The sequence below is a fragment of the Typopeltis vanoorti genome, chromosome 16, assembly GCF_054136105.1.
Source record: "Typopeltis vanoorti isolate ZY-2024b chromosome 16, IOZ_Tvanoo_1.0, whole genome shotgun sequence".
NCBI lineage: Eukaryota > Metazoa > Arthropoda > Arachnida > Uropygi > Thelyphonidae > Typopeltis > Typopeltis vanoorti.
Genome location: NC_143564.1, coordinates 106777593 through 106797010, shown reverse-complemented (window position 1 = coordinate 106797010; position 19418 = coordinate 106777593). Strand labels below are relative to the sequence as shown.

At 35.2% G+C, this 19418-nt stretch overlaps 1 protein-coding gene across 1 annotated transcript in view; it reads right to left on the bottom strand.

Moving 5' to 3' along the window:
* Positions 1 to 3554: 3554 nt before the first annotated feature.
* The window catches only part of LOC150098248 (protein FAM219A), a 137198-nt gene continuing 121334 nt past the window's right edge, over positions 3555 to 19418 (bottom strand). The window contains exon 5 of the mRNA XM_090406287.1: positions 3555 to 4035. Coding sequence (XP_090262413.1) covers positions 3849 to 4035 — 187 coding nt within the window. The 3' untranslated portion in view covers positions 3555 to 3848. The remainder of the gene's footprint in view (positions 4036 to 19418) is intronic.

Genomic DNA, 19418 nt, shown 5'->3' with positions numbered 1-19418 from the left:
CTTGTTTCCTGTGTATAGTTGTATGCTCCAGAAGATGACCTTGACATAAAGGTCGAAACGTCGAATGTAGATTTTAGTTATATTAAACTAAAGTTTTTATTCAAACATGGTAGCTGTCTCCATAATTTTCAAAAATGCACACATGAAATGAACTTCAGCGCCAACTGCAAAATGTTTCTCAACAAGTAAATCATGTATCTGCGACAAGTGTATTGTTTCACACTCAGTACTATTTTGTTATTGAATTAGAATTGTCAGTGAACATCTAGCTCATAATTTACTTTGCCTACCTTATTTGTACTGAATAAATCATGTATCTGCGACAAGTGTATTGTTTCACACTCAGTACTATTTTGTTATTGAATTAGAATTGTCAGTGAACATCTAGCTCGTAATTTACTTTGCCTACCTTATTTGTACTGAAGATGCCGACAGCAATAGCCGGCAAAACTAGTTAGTTATTAAATAATTTATTAACACTTGATCAATACTTCTAAATAAGAGTTAGTTATTCATTAATCTCTGTGGTCAAGAATTATAACAATTTCAAATTATATCACATCTGTTAAATTGCAATTTAAAATTAATAGAATATTGAAGCTTTTTCCAGAATATCAATTGCAGAACTACAAATAGAGCTTCTGGAAATTCAGAATAAAAGCATCTGGGTACAAAAACTTAAGGAAATGATAGTACAAATTGAAGAAAATGAGGAAACTATGGAAGAAACACCACAGGAAATTATATTTAAATGTTGGAATTCTTTCCCAACTAATTATTCAAATGCTAGGCGACTTGCTTTTGGGGTTTTGACTCTTTTCGGTTCAATGTACAATTGCAAACAATTTTTCTCTTCAATGAATTACATTAAAAATAAATATAGGAACAAACTGACTGATGAAAATTTGAAAGCCGAATTATTATTAACACGTTCGCTGCAACGCTACTCGGGCATAGTTTGTTCCCGTATGCCAAGCAATTTCACTTCTACAAGGTCACTAGGGGTAATCTCGTTGCCGGCGGTAATCGACATACGAGTATATTCGTAGTTGGCTTGTGTGGCTTATATACTATCTACAAGTATACACACTTTTGCTGCTAGCTCCACAAGCCAAGCATTTTCACTTCTTCAAGGTCAGTACGGGTAATCTCGTTGCCGGCTTGTGAGGCTCATATACCAACTACGAGTATACTCGTAGTTGGCAGCGAATGTGTTAAAGTGTACGACATACAATCCAGATTTAAGTAAACTGGCTGAGAAGATGCAAAATCAAAAGTCTCATTAGTGAATTTTAAATTAAAACAATCAAATATCTATTAAAATAAATAATATTGTATTTTTGTTTGGACTAATTCTTTTTGCAATACAAATTCTGACTTTTTTGCAATATTATACTTACTTAAACATGTTTTGTGATTAAAAACTTAATCAAACTTAATGTTGTTTTATTTAGTGAACATATAAAGAATTTATATGCAAACATAAAAGTGGTATTTGATATCTGGTAGTACTGAATTAAAAACAAATTTACCTAAGTCTGAACTAACTGCAACTTTGAGTCACCAGGAAAAATCGAATTGAAGTTGGGGCTCCCAAAATTTTGATTTAATTAATTTTTTTTGGTCGAATGGCTCTTTGGTTCAAAAAGGTTCCCAACCCCTGCTTATGATTTTTATAACTGTCTAACTCAGCTTTAGCAGGAAAATCTCGGAAAATGTTTCTCACATCCTTGATGAGAATTGAACCCAGATCTCCCAAACAAAAGATATATATTTTTCAAACTGCACTAGAGTTTTTTTTTTTTTTTGATGCCTAATTTTATAAAATTAAAGGAAAGTTATATTATAAGCACTATTCAATTTAAAAAGAATAATCTAATCCTAATTTCCTTTCAGAGATATGTACTCAGGAATTGTAAAAATGATAAAAGTTAGGATTTTCTGAAAATAACTGCATGCATACACATAATTAATTGTAAAATGAAATTTTCAATTTTATCATAATAATAGCAATAATGAAAAAACTTGGTATGGAAAGTTTTTTTGTAAAAAAACCATACAACACACACACACACACACACACACACACACATATATATATATATATTCATAAAGTCTATATTTCAAAATGTTTTTCTAACAGAAAGTACATAACTAATATAAAATATAATTTTGATTGCAAATATTTCTCCAAATGAAGATTGAATGACTAGATATTGTAGTTTAAAATAAAATATTTCATTGGAAAATATTTTTAAGTGACTAGACCTCAGGAATGTATTTAATAACATTTTTATATAATATATAGTTTAAAAGCTATCCACACCTAGGAATTACATTTCTCAAAATTAAAAGCAATTTTCATTTTAATTCACTCACTAAATTTTTTTTTCCAGAGCTATTTTCAATTACAAGTATGAACCATATTAGAATTACAATAATGGCCATCGAAAAAATATATAGTCAACTGTTCACTACAATAAATTTGTGAGGACCAATGAAATACCACTGTTGGTTTGGGGCTTTGGCTGGGAGTTATAGTGAGTGAGTTTGCTATTGTGACAATCGACTGTATTTAAATATAAGTAGTGTTAAAAAATTGCCTATAAACTAGGATATCCTAGCTTCCTGATTCTAAGTACAGGTGGAAATATCGGACAGAGTTAAAGAATTTAAAATCCTACACAACAAATGAAAAATTTGCATGAATTAGCAAACTGAATCATTGATTTGAATCAATGGTTCAGTTTAAAGAATGTGCTAATTTTTCATTTCATATTTCAAATGGAAGATCTCACAAGAAATGTTTTAGCACTTTATATGGGTCAATTTTTTCTTATTAAAAAAATACAGAGATTCAGTAAACCTATTTTTGTGATCCAATGCATTGCGGATTGAAAGATCTATTTGAACTTATTCATACAGGATTTTAAGAGGTAGAAAGTTTTAAGGTCTCATTTTTACAAAACTCATCCTTTCAAGGATGAGTTTGTAAAACTTCAGAAGAGAGAATGCTTTTCCTGTTTCTCCCCATCCTCACTCTCTGCCCTTACAATACAAATAAAATTATGTATATGATATAGGTAATTTAATTTATGAAGACAACATAGGAAATGCAGCATGCCCATAGTTGTCTTTAAATTAATTAAAATAAGGTCTGCAAATGTCCGTAAATTTCATTCTTTTCCAAAGGAGAAAAAATTCACAAACATTTAAAGATGCTGCCACATTGGGCAGATCTGAAAAATTCAGACTTGCCCAATGGAATATGTCATTATAATGATAAAACTTTTTCTGATGGTATTTCAAAAATGTTGACAATTGACATACAGACCACTAAAAGATATACATCAACCGACTATCAATATGTTACTAATTCTTATTAAAAGCTTATGATTTCCAAGCAAGTAAAATAATGAGGCTGTATACATGATAATCCACTAAAGTTAAAAATTTTCTTTGGCATATATTTATAATGAAAATGTTTAAAAACAAATTTTTATATACCAAAATGAAAACAACAGCTATAACTGAAAACAATAATAGTACTCGAAACAGTCTAAGAAACATCTTAGACACTATCATGAGCAACTTGTCCCATGGAATAATCCCAGTTGTCGGCAATTGGGATTATTCCATCCCTTGTCAAATATTATATTTATCTTATAATTTCATAAAATAAAAAACCTACATGGCCATTATTGTATCTTGAAGAATTCATCCTGTTTACAAAAGCCATTTCAGAAACTGCTAAAGAGTACAGCAAGAATATGCTATCACGACTCATTTAAAACAATGCTAACATTGTATTCAAAAATACTACTACTTTTGCAAAAGTTAATGATATGCTACTGAATGGTACATAAATAACTCACACTACAACAAGTGCATCGTTGACTTAATGGTTTAGGTGGGATAAGATCCAAGTCTTCATCATCAGGTGTCAGATCTAAATTATATCCATCTTTAATCAACTGTTGGGTAATTTCTCGCGCTGCTGACTTAGACATTGGATGAAATTCATATTCATCTTCACTGAAATAATAAAAATTATCATATATATCTATCTATCTATATATATATAACACTATATACACTGTATGCAAATTACAGGAGAAAAAGAATCATAATTAAAACAACTTGAAAATATCACAGTCTCCATGCGTAATTATAGTTTCTTTCTTTATTCAGATCTATGCTATCAGGCATAAATATTGATGTTTGATGTAATACTGCTTTATGTTAATATTTAAAAGTATTTGTCTGTTCAATTTAAAATATGAGGAGATTCTAAAGAAATTCTGAATTTTTACCTTAACGTGCAAAACATATCAGGTCATCCCAAAGGTAATGTTTTTTATACTGTACTTGTTCAAATATGTCTCAGCTTGCCTAAACATGAATTTTTAAAACTTTATAAGTATTGCTAAGCTGAAGCAGCCTCATCCTAAGGAATTCTACCTTGCAAGAACTTCATACATAAGTACTGTTTAATAATCTTTTATTAATATGGAGGTTGCTGAAGAGCACATTAGGCACATATACTTTGTGAGTTCAAAAAAGGCAATGATGCTGCTAACATTGTAAATAATGTGCAAGAAGTGTATGGCAATAATGTTTTGGATGTGTGCAAAAGTGCTAACAATGGTTCCAAAAATTTCAACAAGGGGTATTTAGCTTGAAAGACTCCCCATTGCTCTGGGTGCCCTCCATAATAATATGCTAGAAGCCGAAATTGCAAGAAATGCTAATGCAACTGCTGAAGATTCAGCATAAAACTGTTGAAGATTTAGCAAAAGGTAATATTAAAACCTGTACTAGACCAATTAATAGTATTAGAAAAATACTAGACCATAGAAAGGCTTATATGCTGGTTATTAATTGACTTAAGGAATTCACAACATACAATAGAATAAATTAAATTAAACTTTAATATATATTTCCAATATTCTGGCAACACCATGTTGCCATTTTCAAAGGAACTTACAATAAAGACACATGCATGCAGGCACTACATACAGTAAATGAGAACGAAGCAGGAAGCTATCGTTTCTCCTAAAAGTCCTGATAGTGTCCCCTAGTGGGCTATTTAAGTATTTTTGGCCGTTGGGCTGAAGGTCTCATGATGTATTCTCCCAAATTTGGGGCAGTCTCATGCAACCAACTTTTGTTGAGGTTTGGCATGTTTCTTAGGGCTGAGGCTGATTCCATGAAAAGTCTTTCAAACTTGAACTTGCTACGGTGTATTATTGTGGCTTTCTTCCACCATATTCTGTGGCGTGTATCCAGAGCATGGTCTGCAAGACCAGAGTGGCTATACTGGTGAAAACAGATGTAGTCCTTGTGTTCTGAAATTCTGATATTCGTTGTCCTGTTTGGCAAAGTAGGACAGCTTACAGCTGCAAGGGGGACCTGGTATACACCAGGTAGGTCTAGGGGAAGTGGTTGGTCTTTAGTGGAGCAGATAAGGGATGCCAGTTTTCTATATGGTCGGTAACAAGAGGTCAAGTCATGTTTTCTAAAGATTTTGGTAATTTTTTCCGAGGTGCCTTGGATGTAGGGAATGGTGATGGATTTAGAATAATCCTTGTTGTGAAGGGGGTTGTGATTTACTGGTTTCAATGTTTTTTAGATTTTTTTTTGGGGGGGGGGGGGGGTAGCCATTGGCTGAGAAAGTGTTGAGGATGCGATTTAGTTCAGTGGTTAGGGCATTGTCATTTGAACAGATTAGTTTAGCCCTGTTGTATAGTGTTTTAATAACTTCATATTGTTGTAAGGGGGGGGGGGGGATTGTCAGTGAATGTATCTGCCTGTATTGGTGGGTTTTCTATAAACAGGTGACTAGTGTGTCTAGGAAAGGGAGGCTGTTGTTTTCCTCTTTTTCCAGGGTGAACTTGATTCTGGGGTGTTGGTTGTTTAAGTGTGTTAAGAAGGAGAGAAATGTGTCAGAGCCATGTGGCCAAATAGCGAACACATCATCAACGTAGCGAAGTCATATGGTTGGTTTTTGTAGGGCAGAGTTTGAGGCTTTCTCTTCAAAAATCTCCATAAAGAAGTTGGCCAAGGGTGAGGAGAGTGGTGAACCCTGTCCCCTCTATTTGTTTATAGAATTTTCCCTGCCAAACAAAATAGCCTGAGTTCATTGTGAACTGAAATAGGGCTGAGATATCAGGAGAAAATTTAGCTTGGATTAGCTCTAATGTTTCTTTGAGTAGGACATTTGTGAATAAGGAGGAGACGTCAAAACTGACCATCATGTCAGTATGTTGGAGTGTAAGGTTTTCTATGCTAGTTTTGAAGTGGGCGGAGTTTTTTGTGTGATGGTGTGTTGCCAGTATAGTGTGTGAGTGCTTTGGCCAAATGTTTAGCTAATTTGTATGTGGGGGAATCAATGCCATCCACTATGGGACGTAATGGCACATTTTCTTTATGTATTTTTGGGAGTCCATATATAGGGGGGGGGGTTATAGAGTTAAACTGTTTTAATTTGTCGGTAACTTCCACAGACCAAGAAGTGACCTTCTTAAGGAGCCTATGGAGTTTTATAATTTGTGAGTTGGTGGGATTGTGTATTCAATGGGGAGGTAAGTAGCACGATCTAATAATAGAGCATTAAGCTTACCTCAATAATCCGTTTGTGAGTACTACGGTGGCGTTCCCCTTATCCGCTCTGGTGATTACTATTTCTTTGTTTTTCTTCAATTCCTGCAGAGCTTTATATTCACTATTGGATATGTTGGTTTTTGGTGGTATTGCTTTGGTGAGAACACAAACTACAGCCAGTCTAATATTGTTGGCGATATGGTATGGAAGGTGGTGGATCCTGTGTTTGATCTGGATCATTATATCCTCTGTCGGCATTTTCCTGGGAGCGATGCCGAAATTGTGGCCACGTGATAGTGCGATGGGTGCTGCAGGCTTCAACATAACTGAAGAATGGTTGACTACAGTGTTGGTTGGAAGTTTAATTTATATTCTATTGTGCGTTGTGAATTCCTTAAGTCAATTAATAATTATGTACTAGACCAAGTTGTAAATATGGTAAATTATATCAAGTTATAAATTATAAAAAAATTTATAAATTATAAAAAATAACGTTAATACAACCTTTAAAAATTACACTTTTTTTTTAAAAAAAACTTCATATCTATGGAAGCCAAGTATGAATTTTTGTTTTTGCACATTGAAATAAGATGGTTATCCAGGGGTAAAGTGCTGTTCCGAATTTTAGAACTTAAGAATGAATTATTGGCCTTTTTTCAAAATGAAGGTACAGATGCTTTTGTAAAATGTCTTCAAAATGATATTTGGTGTGCTAAAATGGCATATTTAGCCAATATTTTTAATTACTTAAATAACGTTAATACAAGTAGTATCCAAAGGGAAAATGAAAATATTTTGACATCCACTGACAAATTGTCAGCTTTTCAGAAAGAAGTATCTCTTTAAAAACTGCATCTCAGAAAAAAATACAGTAGATATATTTCCTTTGCTCCATAACATAAATGTCAAGGGAATTATTTCCGTTATAACAGAACATTTAACAATATTGAAAGAAAAGATTTCAAGTTACTTTCCTTCCTTAAATACACACGACTGGCTAATACATTTGGCACAGTTAATAATACATCAAGTTGTGAATTTTCGTTACAAGAAGATGAATTAGTTACCTTATCAAAGTATTGTACTCTAAAAATGAAATTCTCTGAAATAACTCTTGAGGAATTTTGGATTTTTGTCCAAGCCGAATACCCAGCTCCTCCACAAGGGCACTGAAAATTTTCTTACAGTTTTTAACATCATATTTGTGTGAGTTCGGTTTCTCAATATTAACCGATATAAAAAGTAAAATGTGCAAAAGACTTACTAATATAGACAAAGAGATGAGGGTAGCTATATCACACATTACACCTGCTGTTGCTGAAATCTGCAAAAGCCAACAAGCTCAAGTATCACATTAAAATAAGTTCCATTTTTATAAAAGCCAAGTCCGTGCATATTTTTATTGTTAGTTTTATGACCCTAATGCTTTTGGTGTTTCCCAAATTTTTGTTATAATCAAAAGTGTTCCTTGGCTTCGAAAAGGTTAAGAACCACTGGTCTAGACAAACACTAAACATATATATCTCTGCAACTTGCTGACAGAGTTTATAAACTGCTAAAGTAGCTGAAGGAGTAAGCACATTGTATGCAATAGAACTTGTACATTGTATGCACTATTAGCATGTAATAATTATGGGTATCTCCATGAAGTCAGTAGACTCATCGAGGGAGACCCAAACTAGCAAAACAATATCTGTCATATCTCTTCTTGAATTCATTTACAGACGAAGGGCTCACAACTAAGTCAGGCAATGAATTCCACTCAAAAAACCTTGTTCTGACACCCTTGTTAACCACACTCTTCTTTAATTTCCAGGGATGACCTCTTGTTCTTCCATCACTATCACACAGCTGAAACATTTCCCCTGCATTAATCCTATAAAAACCTTTCAGTAATTTAAATGTTTCTATCATATCCCCTCTTCTCCGCCTATCAACCAACCTCTGCAATCCACAAACTCTCAATCTATCAATGTAGGGAGCATTTTTTATGTCACTCACCAACTTAGTCACTCTTCTCTGAACCCTCTCCACAGCCTCCTCATCTCCAAGGATTCCAGGTGACCAGACCTGAGCACAGTAATCCAAATGTGGAAGTATCAATGCTTTATAAAGGGGAATAATAACCTCTTTATCTCTGGATGTCAGTGTGTTCCTCAACAACCAAGTAATCCTATGTGCAATCTTGAACACCTTAGCAATGTGTCCTCTGAGCTTCATCTCCCTATCTACCAACACCCCTAAGTCCCTAGCCTCATCGATCTCTTGGAGTACTGTTCCATCAATGTAGTACACAGCTGGTAATCTTTTAATCCCAAAATGCATGACTTTACACTTTTCCACATTGAACTGACATCCATTATCTTTTGCCCATTCTACCAGCTTATTTAAATCATCCTGCAAACTTTCAACATCAGCTTGATTTTTTATTGCGCTACCCAACTTTCAACTGAATATCTCCCTGTAAGCCATTTCCTATATCATTTATATACAAATTAAACAACAATAGCCCAAGCACAGAGCCCTGAGGCACACCACTGGTCACCTGCCTCATCTTGGACTCGGCTCCTCCATACACCACCTTCTGGTATCTCTCCCTGAGCCATTCTCCTACCCATATCACCAATTTAGTATCCATTCCCATCTGCTTCAATTTGCGTAACAGTGTTCCATGGGGTATCCTGTCAAAAGCCTTAGCAAAATCCAGAAGTACTACTGTGTAGCCAGTTCCTTTGTCCAACTCAGATGTCATTCTATTATGAAAAGTTAAAAGATTGCTAAGGCAGGATCTACCTTTAACAAAACCATGTTGGCCTCTATAGAGTATCATATCCTGATCCACCCATTCTTGAATTTTGTCTTTAACCAACTTTTCCAATACTTTTACCACTACTCCTGAGATGGTGATTGGTCTGTAATTAACTACCGCAGTTTTAGAGCCACCCTTATGCAAAGGAACCACTTTGCCTAACTTCCACTCCCTAGGGACCATACCAGAGTTCAAACTTAAATTAAATATCCAAGTAAGAGGGGTTGACAATTCATTTGCACATTCACGCAACATACGAGCTGATATTCCATCTAAGCCTACAGCAGTGTTTGCATTTAAATTTTGCAATACATTAAATACCTCTGATTTCTTAGCTTCAATTCTCACATTAGTTATTGCTACAGGTACAGAGATATCCTCACTTGGGTGATAGACTTTTGAAAAGTGATCACTCAGTAACTTGACTATTACATCTGATTTTGTCACATCAATACCATCAGCATCCACTAAAGTTATCCTTCTGAAGTCATTCTTCCTTTTACTTACTACACAGCGGAAGAACTCTTTGGCTAAGGTCTTCTCATAATCTGATTTAGCTTTTCTTACTATGCTGGTAACCTTCCTAGCTTGAGCCTTGTACTGCTCATGGGTGTACTGATCGCCTTTCTCCTTGTAAATTCTCCATAACATTTTCTTTTTTTGCAGACCAAGCTTGATACTACTGCTCATCCATCTAACGCCTGCCTTGTTTGACTTCCTGACCATGGGGACACAATCTGATATTGCTTTCTTCAGATACCCGCTGATTTTATCCCATGCACTGCTAACATCTTTCCCCTGCAATATGTTCTGCCATGGGATGGCTGCAAGCTCACTCCGAAGCTTGTTATAATTGCCTAACCTGTAGTTCCGTATATACCCCTTCTTAACAGAAAAATCCATAGATTTTGCACCCTCCCAAGTCAATACCACATGATTGCTTTCAACAATTGGAGGTAACGAGGGCACCTTACTTATGCATGTAACCTCTGAACCAATAACAAGGTCCAACACTCTCACGCCACGTGTCCCTTCAGTTATGTGCTGTTTCAAGTAATTATCTCGTAGAAGATGTATGAACTCCATTTCCTTTTTGCTACATGATATTTCCTCCTTCTAATTGATATCACCATAATTAAAATCACCCATAATAATCACTAAACCTGCACTCATTGCACTAATTTGTTGATGCATGAATTCAATATCTCCCCCTGTACTCCCTGGCCTATAGCAGCATCCAACTGTTTATTTGGTTGCATTGGTCACTATTTCGCACCAGACCGCCTCAAATGAACTCTCATTCACATGTCTATCATCTTGATATACTACTTTCTTTGGATGCAACACATTAGCTATCATCAACAGTACTCCTCCCCCTGTTCTATCTTCTCTATCCTCCCTGAAAATACTGTATCCATCACATTCAATTCTAGTGACCACATCTTCTGCTGACAGCCAAGTTTCACTAGTGCCTACAACTTTTGGTGAGATTGCACTCACTAATGCCAAAAATTCTTCTCTTTTATTTTGAATGCTTCTTGCATTGGTATACAAAAATTGCAAATTCCCTCTAGATCTTGTACCAGCTTTAGAACTGATATATAAGTCACTAATTTCAGTAGTCCCATGCCTATATGCCCATGCCAATTTCAGTAGTCCCATAATAGTGCATGCAATATTAGCATGTAATGTACAAGGATCTAAGATTAAGAGTTTGTGGCTTGTGACTTTCACTATTGTGAGTGCAAGCTACTGCAAACATTAGATTGGAAGTTTTCGCACAAAATGTTTTTCATGTGCACATGGCTCAGCAAAAATTATAGGGAATATTGACCGTCACCCCATAGATATTGACAGGTTGGCAGTTAGACACATCAGTTTTTGCACCACTTTTATATGATGGGACCAGCATACATTCTTTATATTATTAGAAATACATATAAGAATAAAGTATAATAATTTTATTGTTGTAAATATATTGGTCTGAAATTAACAAGTTATCATTAGTACATCAGCATAATTGCAAGGTGAAGCTAGAACAAAGGAACATTATTCCTTTTTAAAGAGTTGAGTCATGTGCCAGAGTGCCACCCTATATTCTGTCTATTCATGTGGGATCATTCTTGAGCAGACAGATGCAGATTATAAAACTATGCAAAGAGCCTAACTAGTTCAGCTGAACATTACTTCAGAAAACAGGCTTAATATCCCATCTGTCTCTACTGCTGAAGTCTTGTCCAGGTTATGCAACAGTTCTAGAACCTCCTCCTCATATATCACTATATTTTCATCCAATACAACATTAGCAACATTTATTAGGTTGATTTTTTCTTAGCAAAGTCATAATTCATTATTGCTTCTAACATGCATATACAATCTTTATTCATTCAAGTTATTCTTACACTTTCATTCTTTCTTTAACTAGCTTAAATATAAAATTCTTTTCAGTTACCTTTAGCCCAGCACATTTTTTTTTTCATACTCTGACTTTGCTTTCTGTACAATATTTATTACTTTCTAGCCTGTTCTTTATTATTATTATTATTATTATTATTATACGGGAACCTCCTTGGAATCCAAAGACTCATCATGGGAGATCCAATCTATCATATCTATCCTTGACCCCATTAAGAGACAAAGCACTCACAACTGCCTCTGGCAACCAGTCCACTCATTCACAACTCCAAGCAAAAAATCTAGTCCTCACACCACTACTAACTACACCTTTATTCAACTTCCATGGATGACCCCATGTTCAGGCCAAGTGTTGAAACATTTCCAGTGCATCTGTCCTATAAAACCCTTTAATCAACTTAAATGTTTATAGGAGAAAAAGCGTTGATATTATCATATCGATGCTTTTTCTCCTATAAACCAACTTCTTCAATCCACACACCTTCAATATATCCTATTAGGGTACATTCCACAGGCCACTCACCATCTTGGGTCACTCACTTCTGAATCTTCTCCACCGCTTCCTCATCCCCAAGAAACCCACAGAACCAGACTTGAGCACAGTAGTCCCAACGTGGGGGCATCAAGGCCTTATAAAGAGGAATAACAACTTCCTTATAATGTACTTGTTAATGTGGTCTTCAATAGCCAAGTAATCTTATGAGCTACCTTAGCAATATGTACTCTAAACTTTAACCATGTCTACAACCACCGTTAAATCTCTAGTTTCATCTTTTTCCTGGAGCAGTGCCATCAATGAGATACATAGCTTGTAATGCATAATTTTACATTTCTCGACATTAAATTGTTGCCCATACTAACAGCCTATTTAAATCATCCTGCAAACTCTCCACATCACCTTGATTAACTATTACTCTATCTAATTTCATAATCAGCAAAGAATTGAATATTTCCTTTCAGGTTATTTCCTATATTATTTATGTACAAATTAAACAGCAATGGTTCCAGCACTGAACCTTGCAGTACACCACTAGTCACCTGTTTTCACCTTGATTTTGTCTCTCCATATACCACTTTTTGATATCTGTTCAGTAGCCATCCTCTTATCCACTTAACCAGTGTCATAAACAACCCATTTGTTCTAATTTGCATAAGAGAGTTCCATGTGGTATTCTGACAAATGCCATTGCAAAATCCAGCAAAGTCATCATGTAGCCATTTCCTTTATCCAATTCGGTTGTTATCTATTACAAAAAGTTAGTATATTACTAAGGCATGACCAATCCTTCACAAAGCCATGTTGACCCTCATATAGTATCCCATTTTTATCTACCCATTCTTGAATTCTTTTTTTTACCAATTTTAACACCGTGCCTGAGATACTGATTGGTCTAGAAAAGTGGTCAGCAAACTTTTGAGACGGAAGAGCCAAACCTGTCCCTCACAACAATTTAAAAATTATTCGAGAGCCATAAGTATATTTTTACAAATAAGGAAAATTTAAAGTAATATTATAGTAATATATAACAAATTATAATATTAATTATATCTTTATTAAATGAAGAAAAAAATCACACAAAAAATTGCTCCATTGGTTTTAATCAGTGTGAGCAATGTGCTTGTATTTCCTTAGAAAGTTTCTGTATGTCCGATTTGTAACTAGTCGTTTTTAATTTAAGGCACCATTCCAAGTTGGAATCAGTAATTTGGCTCCTCAATTTACATTTAATGAAATTCATGTTAGAAAAACGATTGCTAACATAAATATTTAGATCCGAAGATACTGAGAACACCAAATGCACATTTTTTAACTCATGATATGAGTCCGGAAGACTATTCCAAGTATTGAAAATCATTGAGTCTGCCATCTGTAGTTCTTTTATAGCAGTCTGCTTGCGCTGTGGAATCAGACTGTATTTTTCTTTTTCCAGTTCTGCTATTTCAGTACCAAGACGTACAAATTTGGAGCTCCGTAAGTCTTTGCTTGTCAAGTCCAGCAATTGTATTTCAAAATTAGCCGTGTCAATATCAAACGGATAAAAATTTAATTCCTTCACATTGGCATTAAGAGGATTTGTAATAAAATTATGTATATTATTTCTGGGAAAACTCCCATGTTACTCCTCTTAATAAACTATTATAATTACGGCTATTTTGCCTGCTTCAGTTTAGGAGTGCCCCTGTTTAAATGTCATTGGCTATTTACTCACAGATTCTTAGGGCATTCTGGATGTAAATTTACCAAAAAGTATATGTAGCATAAGGAAGAGAAATTTACACATACCTTTTCCTGGGTGTTGCAGCTTTTCTTCTTTCTGCGATGTCCAAAAACTACTGCGTGTGTGTGTGTGGGGGGGGGGGGGTAGGCAATTTGGGAGAATTAAATTAGAAAAACCCAGGTTTTTTTCAGTAATATATATATAAACATATATATTATATTATTATGTTTTATAGGGTGAAGAAAAGGTGAAAGGGTTGATTTTTTATATAGGGAGGGGGAAGGGGAAAAGGGAGTCGATGGGGTGCGGTCCGTTTTGACTATTTTTGGTCGTCATCTGAACACATTGGGAAGGTGGATGCTATGTCAGGTCAGGTAGGTGCTTCTGTTTTTGAAGTGTTTGTGTTATCGCCTATTGGTCGGTGTTGTGACCTCAATTTTATGTTGTGAAGCTTCCAAACCTCAGAGATTATGTAGCGCCTGTGTACGTTGATAGAGTTCGCGTCATATTTTATGGCTATTGTTTCCGATATTCTAAGCATTGTTTCATTGTCTTGTCTGTCTACTATGATGGCCTTGTCGATCTGCGGGGTATGTTTTTGTTCAAGGGCATGAACAGCTATTTCCGTTTTTCCTGTGCTTTGTATTCGATTTTTCTTTTTGATGTTACGTTTTTTAGTGTTTAAATGTTCAGGAATAGGGATGTTACAATCACGGAAGTGTTCTTGTAGTCTTGCCCATAAAGACCTGATGGTGGAACTTGTGTAGGTGATACACAGTCTTTTTGGCAGGGAAATTTATAGACTACATTGTGATGTTCAAATATTTCTTTCTGTGTGTGAGGTTTGGTGGGTTTTAGGAGATTTGCCAGTTTTTGGTTTGTGGTGAATACCAGTTTGTAGTCAGTATGTTTGAAGATGTATTTATAGGCTTTGTATGTGTTTTGGGTGTATGGTAGTTTGATAATTTTTTGTGTTGGGAAGTACGTTTTGGTACTTGGGTTGTTTTGGCGGTTTTTTGCCATCCTGTTTGCATAGTTAATCAGTTGTGTCGGAAAGTTGCGATTTGTGAAGATCTGTGTTAGTTTTTTTATTTCTGTGTTTAGACTATTCTGATTGGTTGAAAATTTGTAAGCATTTATGAATTGTGATAAGATGACAGATTTTTTAACAGAATATGGATGGTATGAGTGAAAATGGAGGTAGTTTCCGATATGCGAGGGTTTGTGGTATACTTTTGTGGCTATTCTGTTGTGTGTTTCTGGCTAATTTCTTAAACTTGACATTAACCAGAACACACAACAGAATAGCCACGAAAGTATACCACAAACCCTCGCATATCGGAAACTACCTCCATTTTCACTCATACCATCCATATTCTATTAAAAAATCTGTTAAAAAAACGCCAAAACAACCCAAGTACCAAAAAGTACTTCCCAACACAAAAAATTATCAAACTACCATACACCCAAAACACATACAAAGCCTATAAATACATCTTCATACATACTGACTACAAACTGGTATTCACCACAAACCAAAAACTGGCAAATCTCCTAAAACCCACCAAACCTCACACACAGAAAGAAATATTTGAACATCACAATGTAGTCTATAAATTTCCCTGCCAAAAAGACTGTGATATCACCTACACAGGTTCCACCATCAGGTCTTTATGGGCAAGACTACAAGAACACTTCCGTGATTGTAACATCCCTATTCCTGAACATTTAAACACTAAAAAACGTAACATCAAAAAGAAAAATCGAATACAAAGCACAGGAAAAACGGAAATAGCTGTTCATGCCCTTGAACAAAAACATACCCGCAGATCGACAAGGCCATCATAGTAGACAGACAAGACAATGAAACAATGCTTAGAATATCGGAAACAATAGCCATAAAATGTGACGCGAACTCTATCAACGTACACAGGCCCTACATAATCTCCGAGGTTTGGAAGCTTCACAACATAAAATTGAGGTCACAACACCGACCAATAGGCGATAACACAAACACTTCAAAAACAGAAGTACCTACCTGACCTGACATAGCATCCACTTTCCCAATGTGTTCAGATGATGACCAAAAATAGTCGAAACGGACCGCACCCCGTCAACCCCCTTTTCTCCTTCCCTATATAAAAAATCAACCCTTTCACCTTTTCCCCACCCTATAAAACATAATAACACAATATATATGTTTATATATATATATATATTACTGAAAAAAACCCGGATTTTTCTAATTTAATTCTCCCAAACTGCCTACCCCCCACACACACACTCAGTAGTTTTCGGACATCGCAGAAAGAAGAAAAGCCGCAACACCCAGGAAAAGGTATGTGTAAATTTCTCTTCCTTATGCTACATATACTTTTTTGGTAAATTTACATCCACAATGCCCTAAGAATTGATGAGTAAATAGCCAATGACATTTAAACAGGGGCACTCCTAAACTGAAGCAGGCAAAATAGCCGTAATTATAATAATTTGTAATAAAAGTTAGAGTCCCTTTATTACTTCCCAATTCCTGAAATTTTGAAGAAAAGATTTTCTCATGTTTAAAACTGCAGTCTTGAAATAATCTTTGTTAATGAGGGCATTGTTTTCTCGGCGATATTGAGACTAGTTAGGGAAACGAACTAAAGTTCCCCTCTCTAAATCTTCAGCGAACAGAATCAATTTCTTTTCAAACGAAATAACTTCCTCTAACATTGAAAAAGCAGTATTTCCCTTGCCTTGTAATTTATGATTGAGCTGATTCAGTTGTGATGTAACTTCAAACATAAAGTGCAATTTTTGCAACCACTGATCTTCTGTTAATTCTGGATATTGAACATCCTTGTTTGTTGAGGAATAGTTTGATTTCATTTATGCATGATGCAAAACGCTTTAACATGTAGCCTCTGGAAAGCCATCGAACCGTTGTACTGGAGATCTGAATACTCACTCTCCATTTCACTTAGCAACTCTTTAAATTGTCGATGGTTAAGTCCCATTGATATAATGGTGTTGGTAATCTTAATTACCAATTCCATAATTTTACCAATTTCTTATGTAAATGTTTGTGCACAAAGTGCTTCCTGGTGGAGTATACAATGGAAAGTAATCACTTCATGATTAATTTTTTCATTTAAAATTGAAACAAAACCCTTTTTTGCTTCCATCATACTTTTTGCACCATCGGTTGCAATTGACACAATTTTATTGAGCGGGATATGATTTTTTTCCATGCATTCAAGGACGGCATTTGCTATGTCCTTTCCACACGTTTGGCCCTTGAGTATGTATGATCTGAGGGCCCTCTCGGACCCTCAGATCATACATACTGCACAAAAAGGGAAACTTGGTCTGTGTCCTTGATGTTGCAAGACTCATCTCCCGCAACCAATAAACCTGAAGCTAATTTAACGTCTTCGAATTGTTGGTTGGTCACATTTGAGGACATCATAACTGTCCTATCTGCTAATGTTTTGGCAGATTATGGTATGTTTTTAATTTTATTTAAAATCTCAGTTTTGTTTTTGAAATCCCAAAAAAGTTCTTCAGATGCATAAACAAAACATTTGATGTATTCACCATCTGTGAATAGTTTTCCTCTCTTAGCAATCTCCTGACTCACTATGAAGCTTGCAATATTAACATCATTTTCAGACTCTCTCCAATAATTAAATACAGAACTTGATTTTTCAACATTTTTGTGAAGTTCTTCAACTGCTCTCTTTCTCGTGTCACCGACAGGATATTTTCTGGCAAATGTGGCATGTTTTGTCGTGAAGTGTCTCTCCAAATTTGACTTTTTGTTATGCGCCAGTTTTTCTTGGCAAATAAGACAGGTTGGAAGGCCATCTGAGATCAAGATAAATGTGAAAGATTCAGTCCATTCAGTTTTAAAGTCACGATGCTCATCTGTTGTTTTTCTTAGTTTTTTTTTCGCAGCCATGTTGAAAAGCACCCTAAACAATATATTTTATTTAACACGTTATATAAATACATTATACAAAAAGAAAATAAAAAGAACTAAGTGATTATTTAAAATAATAAATGTAATTTATTATTTAATATTTAATTCGAAAATATAATAAAAATAAATCTCACCAGTAACACGTTTTATTGTAACAACTGCACGTGAAATAAAACACGGCATGGTAAATCGCGACCTTCAACGTATCTAAATATAATAAAACCGATATTTTATACATACATATATATATATATATATATATATAAAATGCCTTTATAATATTGTTGTAATATTGCCTTTATAATAATAATAATTGCCAGGTTGCCTTTATCACCTTAATGCAGTTTCTGGATGCACCCAGCCAAAAGAGAATACTAAGTTGCAGAAACAGTAAAGCGACACAGACTCCGCTTTCAGATTTCACCATTTCCAATATTGACTTGCCCAGTAGAGGGTGCCCGTGCACTCACTTATTAGTCACTTTGTTGCTCTGCAAATGACCTCAGATGTCGAGGCATCCTAAAACCTAATCCTAATTAGTCACTTTGTTTGGCTGCCCTGCCTACCATGTGCTCAACTATCCCCTCCACTTCCTCTCTATACCCCCCCCTCCACGCTTGCTTTCTCCTCCCTGACATCGCACATCTTAGTGCCACGAAGTTTTGCGAGACCAATAAAACAAATGAAATCACCATTATGTGGATAAAATCCTTTAAAACTTTTATAAATTAAACTACGATAGTTTTACTTTCATTTTCAATTTTACTTCAGAGCCACATGTACGTACCCAAAGAGCCGCAGTTTGCCGACCCCTGGTCTAGGATTTGCTACTGCAGCCTTAGATCCTCCCTAATGCAAAGGAATTATTTTCCCCTCTTTCTACTCCATTGGAACTCTACCAAAGCTGAGACTTAAATTAAAGAGCCTAGTCAAAGGCATTGCCAGTTTCCTTGCACACTGTCATAGAACTTTAGCTGATATCCCAACAGCTGTATTTACATTGAGATTATGCAATATCCTAAGAACTTCCAATTCATCCCACCTCTGTTACCACATTAGTGTCTGTTACATAGGTTAAAGCAGTAACCTCAGTAACTCAACTATTTTATCTGCTTCTGTCACCTCATGATCATCATCATCAAGGTTAATATTCCATAGTCATTCTTTCTCTTACTTGTCACATAACAAAAGAAATCTTTGGGATTTCTTTTTGGAAATCTTTCCTTTGGCCTACTTGGCTAGATTCTTCTCATAATCTGATTTTGCCTGAGCCGTGGTACTGTTCATAAATTTGCTGGTCACCTTTCTCTTTATATACCTTCCACAGTATTTTCTTCTTCTGCAGCTCATGATTAATGATATTAAGATCCATGTAACCCTCCTGCTTCCTCTAGATGACCCTTAACTA